At 42.9% G+C, this 24,812-nt stretch overlaps 1 protein-coding gene and 1 long non-coding RNA gene across 7 annotated transcripts in view; both read left to right on the top strand.

Annotated features, from left to right (window-relative positions):
- EPAS1 (endothelial PAS domain protein 1) overlaps nucleotides 1-24,812 on the top strand; it is a 131,509-nt gene that overhangs the window by 5,408 nt on the left and 101,289 nt on the right. For 2 of the 6 annotated variants that reach the window (XR_014562738.1, XM_083733239.1), the window contains exon 2: nucleotides 9,916-9,972. The exons of the other annotated variants lie outside the window; for them this stretch is intronic. Coding sequence is in view for 1 of the 2 variants with exons in the window: in XM_083733239.1 (XP_083589365.1) it covers nucleotides 9,916-9,972 (57 nt within the window). In the remaining variant the exon portion in view is untranslated. The remainder of the gene's footprint in view (nucleotides 1-9,915; nucleotides 9,973-24,812) is intronic. 6 annotated transcript variants of the gene reach the window in all.
- Nucleotides 16,545-23,374, top strand: LOC310842225. Its single transcript, XR_014563015.1, has 3 exons — nucleotides 16,545-20,389; nucleotides 20,762-22,318; nucleotides 22,565-23,374. It is a non-coding gene; the product is annotated as an uncharacterized lncRNA (long non-coding RNA).

Raw genomic sequence — 24,812 nt, forward strand, 5'->3', positions numbered from 1 at the left:
GGTGTGCAAAATCAGCAAATAATATGTCCATACATATAAATATTGATAATTGCCTTGTAAGAAATGGTTTTAAATAGAGGCTGAATTGAATGGGTGGAAGGGGGCGGGGTTGAAGGAGAGGCAGAAAGAAGAGCTAATTTGTCTGTGGCTAGGGGGCGCAATCGGGACAGTTCTGCCAGGGGTGTAAGATCACCTAGCTACAGCTCTGTGTGGGGAAATAATCTGTGGAATATGACTCAAAAACAGGGATCACTTCAGACTCTGGATAACACCCCCACTCCAATAGTTGTAGCTGGAATATGAACAACTGTTCTTAGAACAATTTAATATGCTTGCATTAAATCTGAATGTGTCATATCCTGTTCTTTTAAACTATGACTTAACTGGGGTCTACAGGACTCCTGTATCAGGTTAGCAAAGTTCTTCTTCTTCTTTTAGAATTTTAGGATGTCATAATAAACACAGAAGGAAAGGCACACTCTGTAGCTTTAGGCTGCCAGATCAAAATTCCGAAAAGTGAAAGGCGAACTTATGCAATAGCAGAAGAAGTTAGTAGATGTCTTGCAGGTGGTGTGGGGCTGCTCTATCTGTTCTGGGGCTTATTTGGAAGCTAGAAAGCATGTTCTTTGCTTTGGTGTTGTGTAATAAAGTATTCTACTATGTAGACTGTCTAGTACTGAAAGGCAAATGAAAACTTAAGGCTGACTGCGTAATCATCATATATTTAAAGCACCTTTTAAATGCATGGCTTTCCCCACAAAGTATTCTGGGAACTGTAGTTTAAGGGTGCTGGGAATTATCTCTGAGGGAGTAAACTACAGTTCCAAAAATTCTTGGGCAGAAAACAATGTGCTCTAAATGTGTTTTGCATGGGTAGTGTGCACATAGCCTGTGTCTGCAGTCCTTTATATTGGGTATGGGACTCCCCCCGCCATCAAAGGTCACATTCACTAACAGCCAACCCTTTGAGGGCCTCATGCCAAAGGTGGCCAACTCAGATGCAGGAATGACCAAGATGGCGACACACACCACTTTGCCACTTCGTATACATGGTCACACACACCACACATCCCTGAACTGCATTCAAAACACAAACCTCTATACACAAACGGTGCTCGCCCTCTTTGCTGGTGCTCAGTTGTGTCATGGGAGCAATGGAGGCACGGGGAGCAAGGGGGACGAAAGTGCCGGGAGTGGATGTTTAAAATTCTGCTCACCAGTAATCTCACCCTTCTCACCTTCATCTGTGCTGCTGATACAGCAAACGGGGAATCCCACTGAGCGCAAACATTATTTTTTTTTTGTTCCAGATTTATAAGCCACCCTTCCTCTCCCAAGCGAACCTGTGGTGGTTCACAACTACAAGGTTACATGAATTGCAATATTCAGAGCAACATTAGAATGTGCTGCAGGTAGTAATTAAACACGGTAGAACAAACAAAAAACAAACAAACCAAAAAAAACCCCAACCTTTGTAAAACCATCAGCCGAATGTCTGGATGGATGGATAAATAAATAAATAAATAAATAAATAAATAAATAAATGCCTCACAAGTTTCCTGAACGCAAGGGAGAAGGGTGGCTCTACTTGATTTCCCTTGTGAAGGAGTTCCACAGCACCAGCGTACAATTCTCGGTGCTGCCAGTTGTAATGTCCCAGACTAATATGTCCAGATGTCCAGATCTTGTTGGGACAGACTTCCTGTTTTCTTTTGAGGCACAGTGTTCTGAGAACATTTTTAGCTCAAAATTCTCGAAAGGTCTTGTTTTTTCGCTCAGTTAGGGTTCTCGTGCGCTCCAGAAGCAATTAACCGTTTTGTCGTTTCTGTTGCTGGCGGAGTTTGCAAGGCCAAGTAGCTCTTCTGGTTTTGTCTACTCGGAGCAAACATTTAATTTGCAACACGTAGCGCTGCAGATTTTGGCTGGAGTGTTTTTGCCTTTTCTTCCCCAAAGAATGTAAACAGCACTCTTTTCTGTGCGCCATGAAAACGTTCATTTGGAAAACAACATGTCGGGGATGAGTGTTTGTGTTAGTTAAATGGAATATAAGGTTCTGCAGCAGTGAGTCAGATTCTGCTGTCACAGCAATGACATCTGCTTCTTTTGGCGATCCAAAAGCTTGCACTGAAATCCTGTGCATCTCTGAGCAGAAGCCCTAACTGAGTTCAGTGGGACTTGCTGCTAAGTACATATGCATAGGATTGCAGCTTCAGCTGTATTTATTTTGAATTTATTGATATATATGCGCAGTGCTTTTTGGGGGGTGTACGTGGGGGTACGCATACCCCTACACATTTTGTGAATCTACGTTTGGCCTCATTGAGGGGCAGCATTTCAATATAAGGAAAATGACAGTACCCCTAAAAAAATTTAAAGGAAAAAAAGAGCACTGTATATGCCATAAACTGTTACAGAAAATAGTATTGTGTGTACTTGGGAGATGTGTGGCAGGGCTGAAGCAACTCCCCTATGGAGAAAACTTGCAGCTCTTGGGGCTTTTTAGTTCAGAGAGAAGATGTGTAAAATGTGACGTGATAGAAGTTTTTAAAAATTATGCCTGCCATGGAGTAAGTGATGAGAGAACAGCTTTTCTTTCTCTCTCATAACAGTAGAAATCATGGACACCCAGAAAAGCGGAGTGTTGGAAGATTCAGGGCAGAGAAAAGAAATTATTCATGCAGTACATAGAAGAAGAAGAGTTTGGATTTGATATTCCGCTTTATCACTACCCAAAGGAGTCTCAAAGCGGTTAACGTTCTCCTTTCCCTTCCTCCCCCACAACAAACACTCTGTGAGGTGAGTGGGGCTGAGAGACTTCAGAGAAGTGTGACTGGCTCAAGGTCACCCAGCAGCTGCATGCGGAGGAGCGGAGACGCGAACCCGGTTCACCAGATTACGAGACTACCGCTCTTAACCACTACACCACATTGGCTCTCTACATAGTTAAAACCAGTGCTTTTTTCTGGAAACAAAAGTGGGGGAACTCACCACAAAGTTTGTTTAGTGCAGGCCCAGTTGCAGTGCCACCCACCCAACCCCGGGCAGTGGCTAAATGTAAATTGTGATTAATAAACTCAAGCAGACAATGATCTGGATTAGAAATGGCCACAACTTTATTGATTACAGTATAGATTTAGGTGGATTTTTGGCTCAGGCATTGGTGTATATCCGTTCCAGCCCCTGCAGGCCAAAATAATAATAATGATAATAATTTAATATTTAGATGGTAAGGGAACTTAGTCCCCCCATTTTCTGCTCAACACACACACACACACACACACACACACACACACACACACACACCAGTTAAAACTATGGGTTCTGCTCCTGCAAGAGGTAGTGGCAACCATGGCCACAAACTTGGATGGTTTTAAAAGAGGATTAGACAAATTCATGGAGGATAAGGCTGTTCAGCGGCTACTAGCCGAAACGGCTCTGTTCTGCTTCCACTGTTGGAAAAAGTATGCCTTCAGAAACACCAGTTGTTGTAAATCACAAGAGGGGAGATCAAAGGATCCTGGACAATACGAACCACCCAGCAGGGCTCCATTTATGTTCTTGCGATGAGGGTCATTTCTGTCGCACAAACTTATCCATGCCCTTAGCAGCTTCCCATCCAGATTTGGGCAAAGGAGCAGACAACAACAAGGGGAGGGGAAGGAAGAAGGAGGAGGCAAGGGGCAGAATGTATACACACTGAGTTACTAGGGAAAATCGGAACAGAAAAGTTGTTTTTTTAAAAGCTATTTTTAAGAGGAGTTGACAAAAAAAGAGACACAGCTGACACGTGTTGCCATTCGTCTGGATTTTCCCGGACGTTTCAGCGATTTCTGCCTGGACACTATTTCTGATGGTTAATTGCTGGCTATGTCTGGAAGATTCAGGACATACGCCAACCCTGATTTAAACACAGGGGTGGATAACCAGATGTTGTCAGACTCCAAACTACAATCAGCCCTAGTGAGCATCACAAGGCCTCAGGGATTATTTATGGTATGTTTATCTGTAATACAGGTACAATAGCTCCATATCATAAACTGTCAGGGCTGTTTAGCATTTTATTTAGTTTTTGTTATTATATTTAAAAAGTACAAATAAAAATGCAGATAATCTTTAAGGTTGAGTGGCTAATCAATATAAAAATTAAACAGCTACAAAGCTGTTATCGCTGAATTAGATTGTTTTGTAGTGTTTTTCTTCTATATACTGGATATCCTGTATAGCAATCTTCAGTAGCCTGGTGCACTCTTGTAATGCTGCCCTAATGTTTTTGCAATACTGCTGTGTAGAAGGGCACTTCTGTGCTATAGCCTTCTGAAATAGGAGATGCCCCCATCAGTATTGGCATTCTGCCAGCTCCTGAAGACACACCTGTTTGGGAAAGCACACTGAACTTCTGATTTTGTTGTTTTAACTGTTTTTTTAAAAAAAACTGTTTTGATGGTTACGCTTTTTAATTACAGTGGTACCTCGGGTTACAGACACTTCAGGTTACAGACGCTTCAGGTTACAGACTCCGCTAACCCAGAAATAGTACCTCGGGTTAATAACTTTGCTTCAGGATGAGAACAGAAATTGCACGGTGGTGGTACAGCGGCAGCGGGAGGCCCCATTAACTAAAGTGGTACCTCAGGTTAAGAACAGTTTCAGGTTAAGAACGGACCTCCAGAACGAATTAAGTTCTTAAAACAAGGTACCATTATAACTGTTTGATGGTATATTTTAATTATGGATGTTTCAGTGCTCCAAAGGTCTTGTTATTGTGTATTTTAATAATATATTGATTTTATAGTTGTAAACCACTTAGAAGTCATTTTGGCTCAAAAGTAGTGTATAAAACAGCAAGAAGAACATGATGCAACAGAAGTGGGACTAAACCCACCCACCTACCTCTGTGTCATTGGTGGTATGAAAAGTTACCAAATTTCAGCAGGAAGATACAGGCCAGGCATTGATTGTAAATGAAGCAGGATGATTTGTCCTAAAGTAATCTAATTCAGCAGTAACAGCTTTGTAGCTGGTTAATTTTTATATTGATTAGCCACTCAACCTTAAAGATTATCTGCATTTTTATTTGTACAAAGAGACCATCTTGGCTCTGAGTCCTGGGTGACCTTTCAGGGTTTTTCCCACTTGGCCTGGCAGGGCGGGGCCCTGAAAAGCATACAATAAAATTGGTTTAAAGCACTGAGATCAGTTTGTTTTAAGTTTGTAGAAATTGGGATGGCATGAAAGTAGCCTTTATCCTCCTCTGTGTTTCCTCACTTGACACAACAAACATTGACGATTGTGTTCCGTTGTAAAGGCCGATGGTAACTGTTGTGACATGGGGTTTGTGATTTCAGCTCTCTTGACATAATATGCTGGAGACAGTTCTCTAGTAACACTTCTTTATTAAAGCAAACAAGGCTGAGACTTGAGGAGGGGAGAGCTACATTTATAGGGACAGGGAACAAGCTAGAAAGGATACATTTTGGAGGGAACAATATCAGGCAATCACAGTCCTGCCTTTTGGAGGAAACCAATAAGACAGAGGATCCAAATACAGCAGCTTAAATGAACCAATAGTAGCTGTACCCTCTGGAACCAAAAGGCAGTTACTTTACCCTAATGCAATGCAGACAATAATAATACAGATATAAAATCCTTTGACTCAATACACAACAGTAACAATGTTTGCTTTTATTGAATTTTTTATGCCTGATCTTTGGGAAAGACGCTCTGCTCTTGGACCCTTCTTGTGATCACAAGAATGTGGGATTTGTCAGGTTTTTATTTTATTTTATTTGGAGAACATGACTGATTCTGCACACCCTAGTTTTGATTGGCCTCTGTGAAAGTTAGAAAGTTTGGGGGTGCTTTTTTCAGTTCATAGTGAGTGAATAATATTTAATCTGAACAGAAATACAGTTATTCAGTTTAAAACAAAAAACCAGGCCAAGCAGCCTAGCCAATAAATACGAAAAAGGGCATTAACTCACTTTTTTCCACTTCCTTCCTGCACATACAGAATGTCAGCCACTTTTGCCACATCAATAACCTGGAAGTAGAAATAGCCTCTTCCAATTATAAACTTACCAAAACCACCACCTATGTTTGTTTGCATGCATGGCTTTATATCTTTTTTTGAATTTGCCTTTATATATTTCTTGCCTCCTTGTAAAACTTGCCACACATGGTTAGCTAAATTCGTATTTACAAATCTAAGTATAGTTTTGTACAGGTGTATTTGGTATCTGCAGTTTCAGCAAAACACACACACACACACACACACACACACAACACTGCTATTTTTCTAGTAAAAGAGGTGCCAGAACTCACAATGAACTCTTCCCTTGTTCTCTTATTGTTAAGTTGTGGGTTGACATAACAGACGGCACAGCAATTTCTCCAAGTAGCTCTTTATTTTGTAAGCTGGAATAGAACTGAACAGCAAACAGCTCAGCCGGCCTGCTTTTATAGGCAGCCGGCTGTCAACATTGTAGCAAGAACAACCCAGGGTTTCCCGCCTAAAATAACTGATGTGGACCTGAGTGAAAACTACATACACAATACTCCTGGTGGCCTGGGTGAGAACTTCACTACATAACACTTATAATGGCAATGGCGCCCACCTGATAGGTGCTGGAGAGAGAGAGAGAGAGAGAGAGAGAGAGAGAGAGAGCTTATATGATATGTTTCTGTTTAAGCATGGTTCTGTTTTAAGTGTGTTTCCTGCTATAACTGTGCCTCTAAAGCAAACACTATCGTTTTTATACCAGACAGGAGCATCCCGTGACTGCCATTCAAAATGGAAGGAGCTTTTCATGCCTTAAGAGCAAGGGAATGCTATCAAAACCACGGCCCATTTGATATTTGATTTCACCATTTGATATTTCGCATTGTGCTGACTGGCCGTGATGCTTTTATTTTATGTGGGCAAGTCGTATCGATGGACCAGGCTTCTGCTGTTCATTTTGTTCTGTGATTTTCATTATTGAAAAAACATCCAGGAAAAAAATAACAACAATTAAAACTGCAGCATACACGCAGCATACAAATTAAGTTCTTAACCAGAGGTACCATTGTATAAGTAATAAAAACACATTTTTAATTTAAATTCAGTGCCCATCAACTAACTAACTATTATGGAAAGATGTGTTCTTAATTGCTGGCATAACCCTGATGGCATAGAAAGGTTTTCAACCAGCATTTGAAAGTCGAAACAGAAGGTGGAGTGATACCACTAAAACTCTATTTCTTGCTCTTATCGTGAGACTTTCAATGCAGGGGGCAACCAATTACATCCCAGCAGATGATCTCTGTGACAGAACTGGGATATGAGGGTTTTTGGTTCCCTAAGGTACCCTGGACCCAAGTTCTCTAGGGTTTTGGAAATTACAGTAATACCAATACCTTGAACCTGGCTCTGTAAGTAGGAGATCAGCCAGTACAATAATGGATCAACACAGCTGTGGCTTCTACCGGGGGATGTGGCTATAGAGGCTGTCTTGCATGGACGACGGCAATGCGCTCTACATGGGGCTACCTTCGAAGGTGATTCGGAAACTACAGCTAATCCAGAATGTGGCAGTTAGACTAGCGACAGGGAGTTTTGCATTGTTTCAGTGGGAAGCTTGGATTCCAGGAGGTTATCTTTTCGTCCCAAAATTGAGTAACCGAGCTGACAAATGAATCATGTGGGTGTAGCTTAAGGTATTCTAGAGCAGGCATGCTCTTGCGCCTGTCGACGCAACTAGTAAAAGTCGCTTAGAAATTCCTTCCTAGCAAGTAAACTGGGGAGGGAAATCTCTGGTCCTCTGGATGTTGTTGGATTCCAGCCTTCATCCCCCACAGCCAGCAGTGGGAGGTGTAGCTTAGCAGCATGTGGGGATGGGCACAGATCCCACATCCCTGCATTCAGTTTTCATGTTAACTGTAGCTGCTGGAGCAAACCATTGATTAAAAAAAAAAAACACCCCACATTTATACCTCTTTAATAGTCACAGCTTTCCCCCCAAAGAACCCTGGGAACTGTAGGTTACCCCTCACAGAGCTACAGTTCCTGGCACCCAGTTTTCAGGTTTCAAAGCATTGTGCTTTAAATGTGCTGCTTGCATCACAGACACAAACAGGGTGCATGATCTGAGTTCACTGGTGGCTTATTATCTGCAAAGCATCTCTTGCAAGTAGGCACTTGTAAGCAGAAAATCTCTTTGTTACTGCTGCTTGTACCTAGCTCACATGAGCAAATGATCTATTGTTGCTACTGCCTGTGAGCAGGATAAAGAAGCATGGCTTAATAATAATAATATTTTTTTTTATACCCCGCCCTCCCTGGCCAGAGCCGGGCTCAGGGCGGCTAACACCAGTAAAATTATAGTAAAAACATAAAGGGGGGGGACAATTTAAAATACAGGTTAAAATGCAATTTAAAATGCAGCCTCATTTTAAAAGTAGCCCATAGATCAAAACCATAAGGGGAGGGAAACATAAGGGTCAGACTGAGTCCAAACCAAAGGGCAGGTGGAACAGCTCTGTCTTGCAGGCCCTGCGGAAAGATGTCAAGTCCTGCAGGTCCCTAGTCTCTTGTGACAGAGCGTTCCACCAAGTCTGCTCCAGAAACTTGTTGGGTATAATTGGTAACTTTGACGGAGCTGGGTGTTACTTTATTTCTACCACCCCAGTGTCCGTATTAATCCCACCCACTTCCTCTGCCAAGTTCCACCCACGTCCTGCAACATGGCGATATGGTGAGACAGATTTCAGAACTGGGCATGGCTTGTGCTTGGTAGTAGATTGGAAGAAGCCATTGCTTAAAACGTACAGACTTATTGCCAGTATGAAACCAGTGCAGGGCGATGGCATTTGCTTGAATGCTCTTCTTCCCCACACCCTCCAAGTGTCCCTATTTTCCAGGGATGTCCCTGATTTATCTGAAGGAGCGTCTCCACCCCCATTGTTCTGTCCGGACACTGAGGTCCAGCGCTGAGGGCCTTCTGGCGGTTCCCTCACTGCGAGAAACCAAGTTACAGGGAACCAGGCAGAGGGCCTTCTTGGTAGTGGCGCCCGCCCTGTGGAACGCCCCCCCGCCAGATGTCAAAGAGAACAACAACTACCAGACTTTCAGAAGACACCTGAAGGCAGCCCTGTTTAGGGAAGCTTTTAATGATTAATAGACTATTGTATTTTCATATTCTGTTGGAAGCCGCCCAGAGTGGCTGGGGAGGCCCAGATGGGTGGGGTTTTATTTATTTATTTATTTATTTATTTATTTATTTATTGAAGTCAACCTGGTTTCTGATTTGATCCCGGAATGTCCCACTTTTCCTTAGGATGTCCCACTTTTCCTTGAAGAAATGTTGGAGGGTATGGAGTTACCTGAGCCGTCTGAAGGCAATCCTGTTTTTTAAAAAAATGTTTAATGTTTCATTATGTTTTTATATATGTTGGAAGCTGCCCAGAGTGGCTGGGGCAACCCAGTAAGATGTGTGGGGTACACATAGTAAAATTATCATTATGGAATGGGACATCCATATTTTCATCAGAGAAATGTTGAAGGGTATGCACCCTGCCTTTAAAGACTGGTACGTTATCTTCTTCTTCATCTTTGACGATCACTCGTAGCTGAGTAAGATTGTCTTCCATAAACACAGTTTTAACAGTGAGCCCGTAAGTGACTGTGGAGGACAATTCTGGATCCACACGTCCTTCCACAGTGGGGACATTGGTGGGAGTTGATCATGGTGAGCGTTTGCCAAATGTGCCTTCCTCGTAGCTCGTTTCTCCCTTTCGTCCTGAGTTCGAGTGTCTTCAAAGCCCATGACACCTTTGATAAAGGTGGTACTTTATAGAAAGAGTGCTTAAGCAACTTGAGATATTGGGGAGGGGGATGCACAGGGCAGGACTAAATGGGCTTCTCCTTGCATGTTACAGGGAGCAGAACAGGTTCCTGGAATCAAGCCCAGGGGAGTTTGGGAAGTGCAGCGACAGGTAAGGAGAAGGAGCAGGAGGATTGGCACCCCTCCTCTGGCGGTTGGCAATCGTTGAGAGGTGTTGTAACGGTTAGCTTGTAACTTGGGTCACATCCACCACACCACACATTTAAAGTACTCTTGTGCACTTGTTAACTGTCATGGAGAATCCTGGGAACTGTAACTTGGTAAGGGTGCTGGGAACTGTAGGTCTGTGACGCTGTGAGGTCATCGCTCTTACCAAACTACAGTTCTTCAGGTTCTTTGAACATTAAAGTGGTGTAAAGGTAAAGGAACCCCTGCCCATTAGGTCCAGTTGTGGCCGACTCTGGGGTTGCGGTGCTCATCTCGCTTTATTGGCCGAGGGAGCCGGCGTACAGCTTCCGGGTCATGTGGCCAGCATGACTAAGCCGCTTCTGGCGAACCAGAGCAGCGCACGGAAACGCCGTTTACCTTCCCACCAGAGCGGTACCTATTTATCTATTTGCACTGGTGTGCTTTTGAACTGCTAGGTTGGCAGGAGCAGGGACCGAACAAGGGGAACTCACCCCGTTGCGGCAATTCGAACCGCGACCTTCTGATCGGCAAGTCCTAGGCTCTGTGGTTTAACCCACAGTGCCACCCGTGTGGTATAAGAGTGCTTTAAATGTATGGTGTGGCTGTGACCTCACAGTTTTCTAGTAATTCTAGTATAGCAGAATCTGGAGCGGTTCCAGCTGAGGTTTGTAAGAAGAGAGGATGGAGATGTATGGTGTTGGGAACCAGCCCACTGGTCCTCTGGAGAGGTGAGAGAAGCTACAGTGTCAAAAAGCGACCCATGTAAAGATAAGTATGGGCACCTCTTGGGAAAGTCTCGCTTGTTTGTGCTGCAGCCAAAGCCCCAGTTTGGAACGGAAACGTTGCTGTGGAGGAGCTTACCTAACGTCGTGATTAATCCAGCCCAGCGTTACACCTGTTCTCATTAAGAGCACAAAGTCTTTGCCTACACGCAAGCTCCAAGTCAGCCAGTTCAGTTTTTGCAAAAGCAAAAGGCCATCCAGTCGAATGAACATGAGGATTGTTACATAGAAGGACCCAACAGTACTTCATTTTTAAGTGTTCTAGAATGTACAATTTGTGCACTTGGCCTCTTGACAAACATTTGTTGCCTGAGATAAAAGGAAGTCTGAAGGTCATATTTTTAAGAGGTTCTGAAGTAGTTTCCGTAAATGCAATTTTGTCACAGTTAAGCAAGATGGCTTGAATTTGATTGTGCCGCTGATTAGGTTAGACGTACATAATGGTCGCAGTAAGTGGCACATGTTCACTGGGCTTTTAATTTTAAATAACATGCTGCTTATTTTCACTCTTGTTTTGTATGGAAAATCACAGGCTGATCCTTGAACTATCCTACCTCCAGATAACATTATCAACAAATCTCCTAACCATGTGTATTCACAATTAGATTATCCTCCAAGTAAAAAACAAAACAAAAATCCGTGATGCTATCAATCCCATTCTTTTTCACAGTATTTTTAAGATCCTGGAGGTGCACTGAAAATACTATTTTGTTTTGTATATGTTGGCTTAAAAAGATGGAAAGCCCACAATACAAACCCAAAAGATAGCTTTCTTTAACTTTGGAAAATACGAATAAAGTACTTTCTGTTTACCATGTCACAGCTAATTATTAATATGCTTTGATTTGCACAGCATTATAATTTTCTCTCTCACTTTGGTGGCATGGAAGATGCTAAAATACAGTTGGTGGACATAGTGACCGTAACAGTAGACAAACAGCAGCAAAAAGGCAGGGCAGGGAGGGGATAATGAAAAACTAAAGAGAGCATAACAGATATGTCAATTGATACTATAAACAGTGTATGATGCATTATATCTATCTATGTAATCTGATTTACTATTGTCATTATGGAATATTACAAAACTCAGCTTGGCTATAGAAACGTCTACCAACACATTTAACATACATTAATTAAAAGCGTGGTTGAAAAATTCAAAGTCCAAAGTCCAACGATCCCATAGAAGAAGAAGAAGAAGAAGAGTTTGGATTTGATATCCTGCCTTTCACTCCCTTTAAGGAGTCTCAAAGCGGCTAACATTCTCCTTTCCCTTCCTCCCCCGCAACAAACACTCTGTGAGGTGAGTGGGGCTGAGAGACTTCAGAGAAGTGCCCATAGTGCCCAGGTACAGTGGTACCTCAGGTTACGAATTTTATTCATTCTGGAGATCCATTCTTAACCTGAAACTGTTCTTAACCTGAGGTACCACTTTAAGAAGAGTTTGGATTTGATATCCCGTTTTATCACTACCCAAAGGAGTCTCAAAGCGGCTAACATTCTCCTTTTCTTTCCTCCCCCACAACAAACACTCTGTGAGGTGAGTGGGGCTGAGAGACTTCAGAGAAGTGTGACTGGCCCAAGGTCACCCAGCAGCTGCATGTGGAGGAGCGGGGAAGCGAACCCGGTTCCCCGGATTACGTGACTACGGCTCTTAACCACTACACCACACTGGCTCTCTACATAGTTAAAACAGAGCTATAATTCCCAGCATGCTTGATAAACTATAACTCCCAGGATTCTTTGGGGGAAGTCACATACAGTGGTACCTCTGGTTACGTACTTAATTCATTCCAGAGGTCCATTCTTAACCTGAAACTGTTCTTAACCTGAAGCACCACTTTAGTTAATGGGGCCTCCCACTGCTGCCGCGCCACCAGAGCACGATTTCTGTTCTCATCCTGAAGCAAAGTTCTTAACCCGAGGTACTATTTCTGGATTAGCGGAGTCTTTAACCTGAAGTGTCTGTAACCTGAAGTGTCTGTAACCCGAGGTACCACTGTATTATGAGTCTGCAGGGAGAGCTAATATCTTTATGCCTACTTCTCAAAATGCCAGTGGCAGGCCCAAGCTGTTTTGATGCCTGGGGCAAAGGACAAAATGGTGCTGCCGCAGTTCTATGTGCAGGAGCCTAATGGACTGGCCGCTGAGCCTTCCTTCAACTCTGGCAATGGGTAGCATCCTCCATTGCACCTTAGTGAAACTGAGGAGTCCCTGTGGTTTAGGGGGTGCAGTCTGTGTGGCATATGCAACTCTGATCTCCAACAGAGGGAAATGACTAAGAGGCTCACAGGAAATGGCCAGGAGGGCTGCTTCCCTACCCCCCCAAAAAAAATCTGTCACCTGAGGTGGTTGCTTCACTCTGCCTAATGATAGGGCTGGCCCTGCCAGATGGTAGGTTGGTCCATGCTTTGGATACTGCTTACTCATGGGAGATCCGTAGAAAATGAAAACACATCAACATATTATCTATGTGAAGCAATACTGAAACTATGCTAATTTTTAGGAGACGGTATTGGAAAGTCTTTCGTCTTCAATTATGGATTCATTTTTCCAGTGGGGATTTTTTTTTTTTTAAAAAAGAAAACTTTTAGAGTACAATTTTCTGATGCAATTATACTGTGGTTTCAAGTTGTTTTAGCACATGCATTTTTAATTGAGAGATTTTCAAATTGTGTGATGTTGTTCGTTGTTGTGCTTTGGGTTAAGGTTACCAGATTATTTTTTTTTAATGAATCCGGGGACACTTTTCAGCTTCAATGGATTTTGTATGGGGACTGATTTGTAAATCCGGGGACTGTCCCCAGGAAACGGGGACGTCTGGCAACCTTATTTTGAGTAGTATGCTGCACTGGTTGCCTTTAAGTATTACGAGAACTTGTGTAGCCACCAGTTCATTTGCAAGCCCAGTTCCCACATGCTGATCTTTAAGACCCTAAACAGCTTGGGGTCCAGGCACCTAACAGAACAAACATCTCCATATCTGTCTGCCCAGATGCTAAGGTCCTCTGCTGATTCTCTTTAGGTGCCTCTGCCACTGGAGGTGAGGCAGGTTATGGTCAGGGAGATAATGGTTTGGCCGTAGTTTGTGGAGCTTTTCCTCCAGAGTTGCCTGCCTGGCACTTTGGGATGTCAGAGAATTCTGAAGAAAACAGAAAAGGAAATTGAAGTAGTGGCAAGTTTGCATGTTCATCTGCGGTCAGAAATGGTAATCAGCCAAGATAATACAATTGGTATTCATTCATGTAGTTGTTGTTTAAAAACGGCAAACAATTCATAATAAATGACTTTGTAGCATTGTTTTTACATTTCCTTTACACCGAAACGAACATAGTACACAAATACTTACGTAACTTATGTTGAATAGCAGATAGTAAGTCAAATCACGTAGTATTTGGCAGAAACCAAAGTGCAACAGAAAAGTACTGATTGAGACAAATACTGGGCAGAGTGGAAATTGTTGTGTTCTTACATCTCTACTGCCACTTATTCTGTTACACTTTTAGGTATTGAACAAAACCCTTTTTATTCTTCCTGAAACTTTTCTTTTTTGGGGATTCTAGATCAGAGTTTGTCACATTAATCAGTGTGTGTTCCGAATGTATTTATCCTGAGGTTCTTACTGACATTTTTAGGTAAACTTCCCAGGTGATTTTAAGATCTTTAATTGTGGTTCTTTTGTAACTCCCCTGGGACCATTTGCTGAAGGTTGGGCTGGAAGAACAATTAATTAACAACACTGGTGTTCACGGTATTTTAACACAAGTCATTTGAGCACACTTGGGTGCCTTCCACTGCCCGTACCTTATATGATCTCCTACCACTGCAATTAAGATTTTACTGTCTTCTAAATGCACTTGTAAGCTTGGGAGACTAGGAAGACCTGTAATATTTTCTAGTCCAACCTCCTCCACTGTTTTGAAACACATTTAGCGCTTAATATAGATCACAGTATGCCGGAGGCTGGGAGCGCGAAAGTACCAGGTAAGTACATGCCTTCATTCAGCATTGTGGTTAAATGGCTTGCTCACTCAACTTGTGCACATATAGTCTCTGTCTCTTCAGTTCAGTTGTATTTCTGAGCCATGCCAGCCACCCGGTGACACAGGCATGTGCAGGAAATTTGCTTGGCAGCCATCGTCATCCCCTCCCATGGGCCAATATGTTTTAAATACTTCTGGACAAAGCTGGTTGCGTGAACAAGTATATGATTATGGGCACTATGCTACCTATTCATTTTGTTTATTGCAAGGGATGTAGGTTTTTAAAATAATAAATAAATATGTGGCTGCTGGTGGAAACAAAATGGCGGTGGATTAGATTTGGGTTTTCTTTAAAAAAAATAATTTTTATTAAAGATTTTCATGAATTACAAAAGATGGTGTAATGTCTCTTTTTCCCATTATATTACACACCCACCCACAAATATATTTCCAAGCTGAACAATTCGAGTGGAAATTGCCATTGTTCACTTATTCATCTTATGCCTGGAATAGAAACCATCCTGTGAATGTGTTTGGGATTCATGGTCCACAGATGATATGCAATAGATGAGGTTTCTCCCACCGCCTCCGCCTCCAATTTGCTTTGTGTTTCCTTAGCATTGAAATGAATGGGGCGGAATAATGTAAAAGCAACCGGATTGACACAATCCTGTAAATCACATGATTTTGCCCCGCAGTGGGCAGCAAGATGTAGAACGTAAACAGCGGAATGGAAGCAGTGCTGCCTTAGAGAAAATGCAGAGTGGGAAATGCAGGCTCTGCTCCAGTTTCTGTCCCAAAACAAAAAGCATTCAAGAAAATATAAGAAAAGAACAGAATATAAGAAAAGAACAGAACAGAACCAATTTGCATGTCTATACATACCTTGTTGGTCATTTGTCAACATTGATGGAATCAAGGGGGGTGGACATGTTTCTTTCTAGGTACCGAATGTGGCATAAAATTGGGAAGACAAACAAGAGAATCCATAGGTTCATTGATGCAAATAAAAGGTATATTGTTTGGACAACCATTTTCCAAAATAAGCTTTGCTACATGCCTATCCCATTTAATTTATTAATTATTTTACTGTAACATCCCTTCGGGACGCGGGTGGCGCTGTGGGTTAAACCACAGAGCCTAGGACTTGCCAATCAGAAGGTTGGCAGTTCGAATCCCTGCGACGGGGTGAGCTCCCGTTGCTCGGTCCCTGCTCCTGCCAACCTAGCAGTTCAAAAGCACATCAAAGTGCAAGTAGATAAATAGGTACCACTCCGGCAGGAAGGTAAACGCAGTTTCCGTGTGCTGTTTTGGTTCGCCAGAAGCGGCTTGGTCATGCTGGCCACATGACCCAGAAGCTGTATGCCGGCTCCCTCAGCCTATAGAGCAAGATGAGTGCCGCAACCCCAGAGTCGGTCACGACTGGACCTAATGGTCAGGGGTCCCTTTACCTGTACCTTTAACGTCCCTTCACGAGTTTGTATGCAAAAGGTGGCCAGGGAAATACCTCAAAGAAACTAACAAACAAGTGAGCCAACTAACTCTGCATTTAGGGACAAAAAAACATGTCTTGCCTTGCAAATTGGAAGTGACTCTTACCTACCGTGGGTGAGTAAAGCAAGTGGCTGCTTACAAATGTAGCGCTAAATACTTTATGCAAGTTTGTGTGTTTTAATTAGTAAAAGAAAGAAAGAAAGAAAGAAAGAAAGAAAGAAAGAAAGAAAGAAAGAAAGAATGTTAGGATGGGCTTTCTTGGCTTGGCAGTATTAATAGGTTCCAGTTCATATTTCAGCATTTTAATTGTTATGCTACAGGAGCTTTTATCTTCATTTGTTATTATTAGCTATCTAAAGTGTTTGCAAGAGTGTTTTTGCTGTCACTAATAAACAGTGATGTTTGAATTCAAATAATCCTTTCTATTGTGCCTCAGTGTTGCCCTGAGCTGTTGCATAATGGGAAGCATTAAGTGTGCTAGAAATAAGCACAACAGCAGCTTTCCTCTTATGTGGGCATGTACAAACCTGAAGGAGGGGGGGAGAAATAAGCAGAAGACTAGGTGGAAATTTAATACTGGTGCGTTGTAAACTTTCATTTCCCATGCAGTTGCTAACCACAAAGAGACCCTTCTCAGAGCCTTCTCTAAGTAACCAAAATGGCAGCACAAAATCCTGCTGTGCTGACGAAGCTGTTCCTATGTGTGTGTGTAAATTTATTTATTTGTTGACAGTAATGCCTTAACGTAACAGAAGAGTAGTGTTCAGCCCACATGGCTACATCCTCCTTCAGTGAATGCTCTGGTTGTCACTTTTGTGAGAGATGACTCTGCGCCAGCCATTTTCTCTGGGAGATCAAGAAAAGCTTTGGCTCGTCAAGTGACTCTTCACCCTCTCATTCCTTGTACTTGTAAAACCTCGGTGGTACATTGCCTGGTTCAGGCTTTCCATTTTTAAAACCAGTTTTAGGTAGAAAGTGAGCCCCGTGCCCCCACATGCTCCTTCCTCACTCTTCTCTGTCTCTCTTTCCCTCACACGCATCGTTTTGGTGGAGGTAATCTGGGTTTCTTAAATACGTGTTTCCCATGATACCAATACTGGGAAGCTGTGGTTTACAGGCCCCCAACAAACCAAACAGGCCATTCCGTGAGGTCATAGCAGACCCATCGCTTCATCTTTGGTATAAAATAGTCCCTCTAAAATGGATGAATCTTTATTGAAAGCCTCCATCTTCTTTAATGAAGGAGAAATGAAAACTGTACAGTGGTACCTCAGGTTACATACAGTTCAGGTTACATACGGCTTCAGGTCACAGACTCTGCTAACCCAGAAATAGTGCTTCAGGTTAAGAACTTTGCTTCAGGATGAGAACAGAAATCGTGCTCCGGCGGCGTGGCAGCAGCAGAAGGCCCCATTAGCTAAAGTGGTGCTTCGGGTTAAGAACAGTTTCAGGTTAAGAACAGACCTTTGGAATGAATTAAGTACTTAACCCGAGGTACCACTGTATTGGGTTTTAGTTTCCAGTCCTACAACTTTGCCTTGGTTTAGATTTGACAGCCTTCTTTGAATAGACTTCTCTGTCCTGGATAAAGTTATATAACCCAAATCCCCGTTTTGGGCCGATTACTACCAATTATTAGTAATGGCAATGGCTTATAATTAGTGGGAAGGTGTGGTAAACGTGTGAGGCGTACATTATCTGGCAATCCTCCGTGTTAATTTTTCCTGCCACTCCACCCCATTGTGTCTCCATAGGTAAGCTACACCTACTGAGTAGCATGCAATTTTCAATGGGTTTTACGTCAGATCTGAATGTGACCTTTATGCTATAGCATCTATATAGAGATTGACTACCATTGGCTAGGTAAGCTTCGAGGGATTAATGTGCAATTAATGCATCTTGCGGTTGACAGATATATAGTTGTGGTAGATAATGGACATAGTTTCTTGTTGTCGTGCTGGATCTGCCAAATGCGGCGGACAATGTAGGTAAAACGATATCTTGATTCAGTTGATAAGAGTTGTACTTAACAGCAGAAGTTGCTTCTGTGAGTGGCAACTCTTGCTGATTTAATCACATTGACATTCTGAATGGATCTTGGCACTTGTGCACTAAGGTGAGTTTCAACAGCCCTTTTATTGGAGAGGGGGGGTTGGAATGTCATTGTTTCCAAAACAAGCACTGATCCAATTATTTTCCCTATCCATCTATATAACGGATGGGGAACCCGTGACCCTCCCAGATGTTTTTGGATTACAGCACCCATCACCCCTGCCCATTGGCTATGCTGGATGGGGTTTATGAGATCTGGGGTCCAACAACATCTGGAGGGCTATTCTGCAAAGAAAATTAAGTTATTAGTGGTTAAACAAAATTCAAATGTTGCTATTGAAATGTGTGCAAGTCAGGCAGAAATCTGTGGGCGGAATCCTACTATAACATAGTTGCATTGGTTGCTGAGTGGATTGACACACCTTCTAAAGACTTAATAAAATTGGATTAAATAAATATGAGTTGGTTATCTGGCTTTAAATGGAACCACAAGACTCTTCTAACATGTGCGGTTCCGTCTTGGATTGACTTCAACTTAACCAGAGATTTGGGTGGAGGGAGAGCAATGACAGAGAGACGAATAGTGGAAAAGTCATGAAAACTTTCCCCAGTAGATATTTTACAGCTGATGTCGTGATTATAACCAAACAGATTTTTAGGCATACCTTAAGTACCTTATTGGCCTGACTATAAGACGCACTGCAAATAAGCTGCACCTTTAAAATTGGAGGGGCGGGGGGAGAAAGAAAAAACAGAAAAAAACAAGCTACTTCCTGGGGGGAGAGAGCTGTGCTGCTTTGCTGGTGGCCTTCCCTCTTCCTTAGGTGGCTCAGGGGAGGTGGGAGCAGCAGGCGGGCTGTGCCCAGTTGCCCTGAGCTCTGGGCTGCTCTCGGGGGGGGGGGGGAGCCACGCCGCTTTGCTGGCAGCCTCCCCCCCTTTGCCTGCCGGCTTGGGGGAGGCTTGGGAATGGCCAGCAGGTGCCACACTGTGTAAGGTCACGAATATAAGCCACACTTATATTCTGAATGGGCGGAATTTGGGGGGGAAAGTGTGGCTTATATTTGAGCCAATACGGTATTACCTTGTATTCTTCAAAGTTCTTTATGTTGATGCAAATTACTGGGATTTTTGGGTGGGAGGATGGGCCATCTTGCTGGACTAAGACCAAACCTGGAATGTCTTTGTTCTTCTTTGCTTCAGCTTAGATCAAAGAAAATCCTAACATTTATACAAGGATTTCATGAAGATACTTTTATTTTTTTTTAAGTAACACCTAGGAGGCAGGCTATAATTTTATGCTTGCAGCACCCTGCCCCGTTCATTTTCATCTTGAGTTTTGCTTGTTTGTTTTAAATCAGTTACTGCATTTTAATTTATTTATTTTTTTTGGCAAGGAGCTCAGAGCAGTTAGAATGACTTCTCTCCGCACTTTTATATTTAAAGCAATCTTGGGAGGTAGGATAGAGGGGGAAGAGAGAAAGAGTGAGCTACTGGCCAAAAGTTGCTCAGTGAACTTAACGGTTGAGTAGGAATTTGAAACCAGAGCTAGACCCACATTGCAAAACCTTGTGTTTGCAAGGCAGGACTTTACTAGAATTTTTTGCAAACACAATTGCTGCTCATCGGATACCATGTATGGAATTCCACGCTCTAAGTTCCTTGTTGATAACCCAAGTCCATGTTGCATGCCACTGAGAAGCACAATGAAAAGTGAGATCTACGTGGTGTTTGAAAAGTCTTCTTTAAAACCTAGGACTGTGCATGAGCATATGTACACATGTTCAGGCAGTTGGGCACAAACAATGGACATACCCCCCTCCCCAGCTTTTCTGACCTACCCTAGCTCTATACTGGAGAAACAGACAGACATTAGGATTGAGAGAGCCATCTTAGTTTTCTTTACTAGAATTCTGAGATCCACCAGCTGGATGCTCGTACAGAAGGCATAAACTTAGATTTAAAGGATTCTGAGCCCAGGAATTTGTTTTGTGTAGCAGAACTGAGTGGAGATCACACAAAAATCAATTTCTGGTTACCCCAAACTATGCTTAATTCAGCAGTATAATTTAGAGTGGTAAAGGTAAAGGGACCCCTGACCATTAGGTCCAGTCGTGACAGACTTTGGGGTTGCGGCGCTCATCTTGCTCTATAGGCCGAGGGAGCCGGCGTTTATCCGCAGACAGCTTCCGGGTCATGTGGCCAGCATGACTAAGCTGCTTCTGGCCAACCAGAGCAGCACACAGAAACGGCGTTTACCTTCCCGCCGGAGTGGTACCTATTTATCTACTTGCACTTTGACGTGCTTTCGAACTGCTAGGTTGGCAGGAGCAGGGACCGAGCAACGGGAGCTCACCCCATCGCGGGGATTTCAAACCGCCGACCTTCTGATCGGCAAGTCCTAGGCTGTGTGGTTTAACCTACAGTGCCACCCGCATCCCTTTAGGGTGGTAGTGAAGAGTTATATATCCCAACTGATTTCCATGGGTATATGGGTTTTTCAGAATGTTTCTGACCTCAGCACTGACCAAACCCAGAAGTTCAGGAAGGTTGACACCTCATGTGCCTTTAGACTTTAAACATTATGTGTTCATATGCCCCAAAGTAGGTCATTGACTCCTAAACTTAATCCGAATAGAATAGAATAGAAGATTCTTGAATAATAATAATACTTCTTGTATAATAACACACACCTCCCTTTTTATTACCATGCCATAAAATTTATTTTAAGAGGAATTGAAACATCTTGTTCTAATAACAAAAAAACTATATACCAGCCTTTCAAGTGACCCTCCATGTTGCTTCTGATAATAACCTTTTATTGATGGAAATACCAATTTACTGTCAGTAACTGATTTATAATGCTACTGGCCCTTCTAAGATGGTTTCCTACAGCATCTTTTACCAAGTTGTCAATAACAAGGAAATTACTGGTATGAAACTGGGATGTTTCAGAGTAAAATTACGGCAGCAGAGTTTTTAGATACGGCATTTTGAATTTGGAGATGTTTGAGGTTTTCTTGATACGTTGACTGCAGTGCTGATTATCCTTAGATCAGCATTAACTGGAGTCGTATCTGTTGCACCTTTTCTTTTCTTTGTGTCTACATTGTTAGCTTAATCCGCCCCCCCCCCCAAAAAAAAATGGTTATAAACATGCATTCCATGGAGAAAGTAGCATGTCAGAATATGCTTCCATGGCCCAACATTAGTTAGTATTTTAAATCTGCTCAATGCAGATTTGGTGAGTCCAGTACTACTACGACAACAGCATGCTATAGACAAAATCATCTCCCATTGCATCCCATACTGGATTTTTAAAAATTGTTTGGAAAGTAATTGGAAGTGCACTGTGAGTGTGTGGAAGATTATAATTGTAAACACCACACCAGTAATTGTCTCTTTCTTAAGAAATGGGAGTCAGCATGGTCACTGGAGAGAAGCATGTTTAATTCTCAGTTCATCCATGAACTGATTGCCCAATTATAATCGTTGTCACCACATTTTCCATAAATACATTGTTCTCAGAGTGGCTCTCAGAAAATAAAGTAATGTAACAACATATGCTAATAATAAAAAGAGCCATAAAGCATAGCAACGACAATGTATTGCAATACTTCATAGCATTGTTGAACTATCCCTTAACATTTAATTTTAAAGCACATCAAAAGTTTAAATAAGCATAAAATACAAAAAGCATAAAGTAGACCAATTAGTAATGTCACTACAGTTAACACCAACACTGTACACATATTAAGCAGTGGTTCATATTAAGTGGGAGAAGAGGGAGATTTACAACAGCCAACAAAATCTAACTACCATTTGCAAGAACCTCAAGGCAGACTGACCATGCTATATCCACACATGCAGAGTTAAAATGTTGGTACTAGAAGTTTGCCTCAGAGGAAACCGCTCTCTTTCTTGTGTCTCAGCTCTAGCCCGAAGTCTCTGTTGTTCTTTTTTTTAAAAGTACAGTCATACCTTAAATGGAATTAAGAATACAGTGGTACCTCGGGTTACAGACGCTTCAGGTTACATACGCTTCAGGTTACAGACTCTGCTAACCCAGAAATAGTACCTCGGGTTAAGAACTTTACTTCAGGATGAGAACAGAAATTGTGCTCCGGCAGCGTGGCAGCAGCGGGAGGCCCCATTAGCTAAAGTGGTGCTTCAGGTTAAGAACAGTTTCAGGTTAAGAACAGACCTTTGGAATGAATTAAGTACTTAACCTGAGATACCACTGTATAAGAAAAGCACTTCTGTGTAAGACCAAGGCATATCTAGTCAATCACCTGTAAATATTTTGAGGTATTTGGAAATGGGACTTTAAAAAATAGCCAAAATCTATCAGTCACTATTCCCCTCCCCACCCCCTGCCATGGTATACCGTGGCAGTATATGTCCTGGGGTAAAATCCTTTTAAAAAGCTCAACAACATTGGGGTAAAATTAGGGGAGGGAAGCTCAACAACGTCAATCCTAAAAAAACTTTGGTTGGCCCTCAAACATGTTTACTCCATCAAATCTGGCCCTCTTTGGAAAAAGTTTGGGCACCCCTGGTATAATGTATTTAGGTGTATGTTTTTAAATGGAAGTTGCTTGGAGACCATTTAGGTAACACGTGACTAATAAGGTTACAACCACTGCCATTACTAATATCCTGTGTGGATCAACAGAGCCAAGTCTAGCCCAGGAGCAATACCTTTTGGACTCCAAACCGCTGACCTGAAAGAATAAAAAGAAGTGGTGTGATTATACTGTCTCCGTGAAAATGGGGTGCGGAAGCGTTCCAACTTGGGAAGTGGGATACCGCCTTCCCCCTTCCTCCCTTCTGGATGCGGTCATCCCAGAAAAGCTTGTTGCTGACTGGTAAACCTCTGAAAGATTATGTATTTGCGCAAGTGGACACGTCTTCAACACTGTCCCAAATGGTATTATTATTGCAAGGTGGTGTCAAGGAAGCTAATACACTAGCTGGGTTCACTTTGGGTGAAGTTTTGGGACCACAGAAGGCAAAGTCACAGGGAAAGTGGGAATTCACTGCAAAAAAAAGAAAGAAAGGAAGAATGTTTTTGCTCTGGCACTTATGATAGCTAAGGGCTGGAGAAGAAAAAATTAGCAAAGCGGTTGCTGGAGCGGTTGTTGTTGTCATTTCTAACAAATACTGAATGAGCACCCACCCTCTCTCCTGTCCCTCCCACCCACCCACGCAAAAAAAAGGAGAGCTGTTGGCAAAGAGAGGGAGGGAGACCTGAGTTTAATCTGATTTCCGTCAGGTATGCAACGTTCTGGAGTACAGCCCACTGGCAAAAACATGTGTAGCACCAGGAATGTTTTCTGGTTGGTTTGGCGCCAGCAACCGAGGTCTGCTTGTTAGCTGGAGTTCACACAGGCTGCTTGCCAGGCCTGCGCAGAATACTGTCTCCTCTGACTTCCTGTGGTCTTGCATAATGTTTCCTCGCTGCTGGTTATAGCTGTGCGCGTTAGGTCCAGCTGCTCCGCTCTCCAACGTCATACATTTCAGAGGCGTGGTGTTGTTGCAAACTTTGGCCCAAGCGCATGTCCTTACCTGAGGTGCTTACCTGAGGGTCACCTAGGGAGACTGCTTGCCAGTAGCATGGCTCGTGCTGATGGTTGCAGTTTGAAGCTCTGAGTCAGAAGTTGGGAAATGTGTAGGATGTGCTTTGGGCCGTAGAAGTGTGCATTGAAGCCCAAGGCAAAGTTGAAGCAACCAGGCTGAATCAACCAGAAAAAGGTATTTGGTAGACAAGACTTGGGACGCGGGTGGCGCTGTGGGTTAAACCACAGAGCCTAGAACTTGCCGATCAGAAGGTCAGCAGTGCTGACCCGCGACGGGGTGAGCTCCCGTTGCTCAGTCCCTGCTCCTGCCAACCTAGCAGTTCGAAAGCACGTCAAAGTGCAAGTAGATAAATAGGTACTGGTGGGAAGGTAAACGCCGTTTCCGTGTGCTGCTCTGGTTTGCCAGAAGCGGCTTAGTCATGCTGGCCACATGACCCGGAAGCTGTACGCCAGCTCCCTCGGCCAATAAAGCGAGATGAGCACTGCAAACCCAGAGCCAGCCACAACTGGACCTAATGGTCAGGGGTCCCTTTACCTTTAGACAAGACTTAGATGGCTTTGATTCTGTTTTGCTGTAGTTATGTCCTCGGCACATACATATATACATAGCTAAGCAAATACAGTGGTACCTCAAGTTTTCGAGCATCTCGGAAGCCAAATGTTTCGGTTTTGGAACACTGAAGACCTTCTGAAGTGAATGCTTCCATTTTCGAACGCGCCTCAGAAGTCGAATGGCTTCCGAGGTGCGTTTCTCAGTTTTCTCAATTGAATTTGCCGACTGCCCATTGCGCCTCGGTTGTCAAACGTTTTGGAAGTCCAACGGTTTTCTGGAACGGATTACGTTCGACAAGTGAGGTACCACTGTATTTTGCTCTCACGTGTGGAAATCCAAGAGTGCTTTTAGACAAGCAGCAAAAC

Source organism: Podarcis gaigeae, assembly GCF_964106915.1.
Source record: "Podarcis gaigeae genome assembly, chromosome: 3".
Classification (NCBI taxonomy): Eukaryota; Metazoa; Chordata; class Lepidosauria; order Squamata; family Lacertidae; genus Podarcis; species Podarcis gaigeae.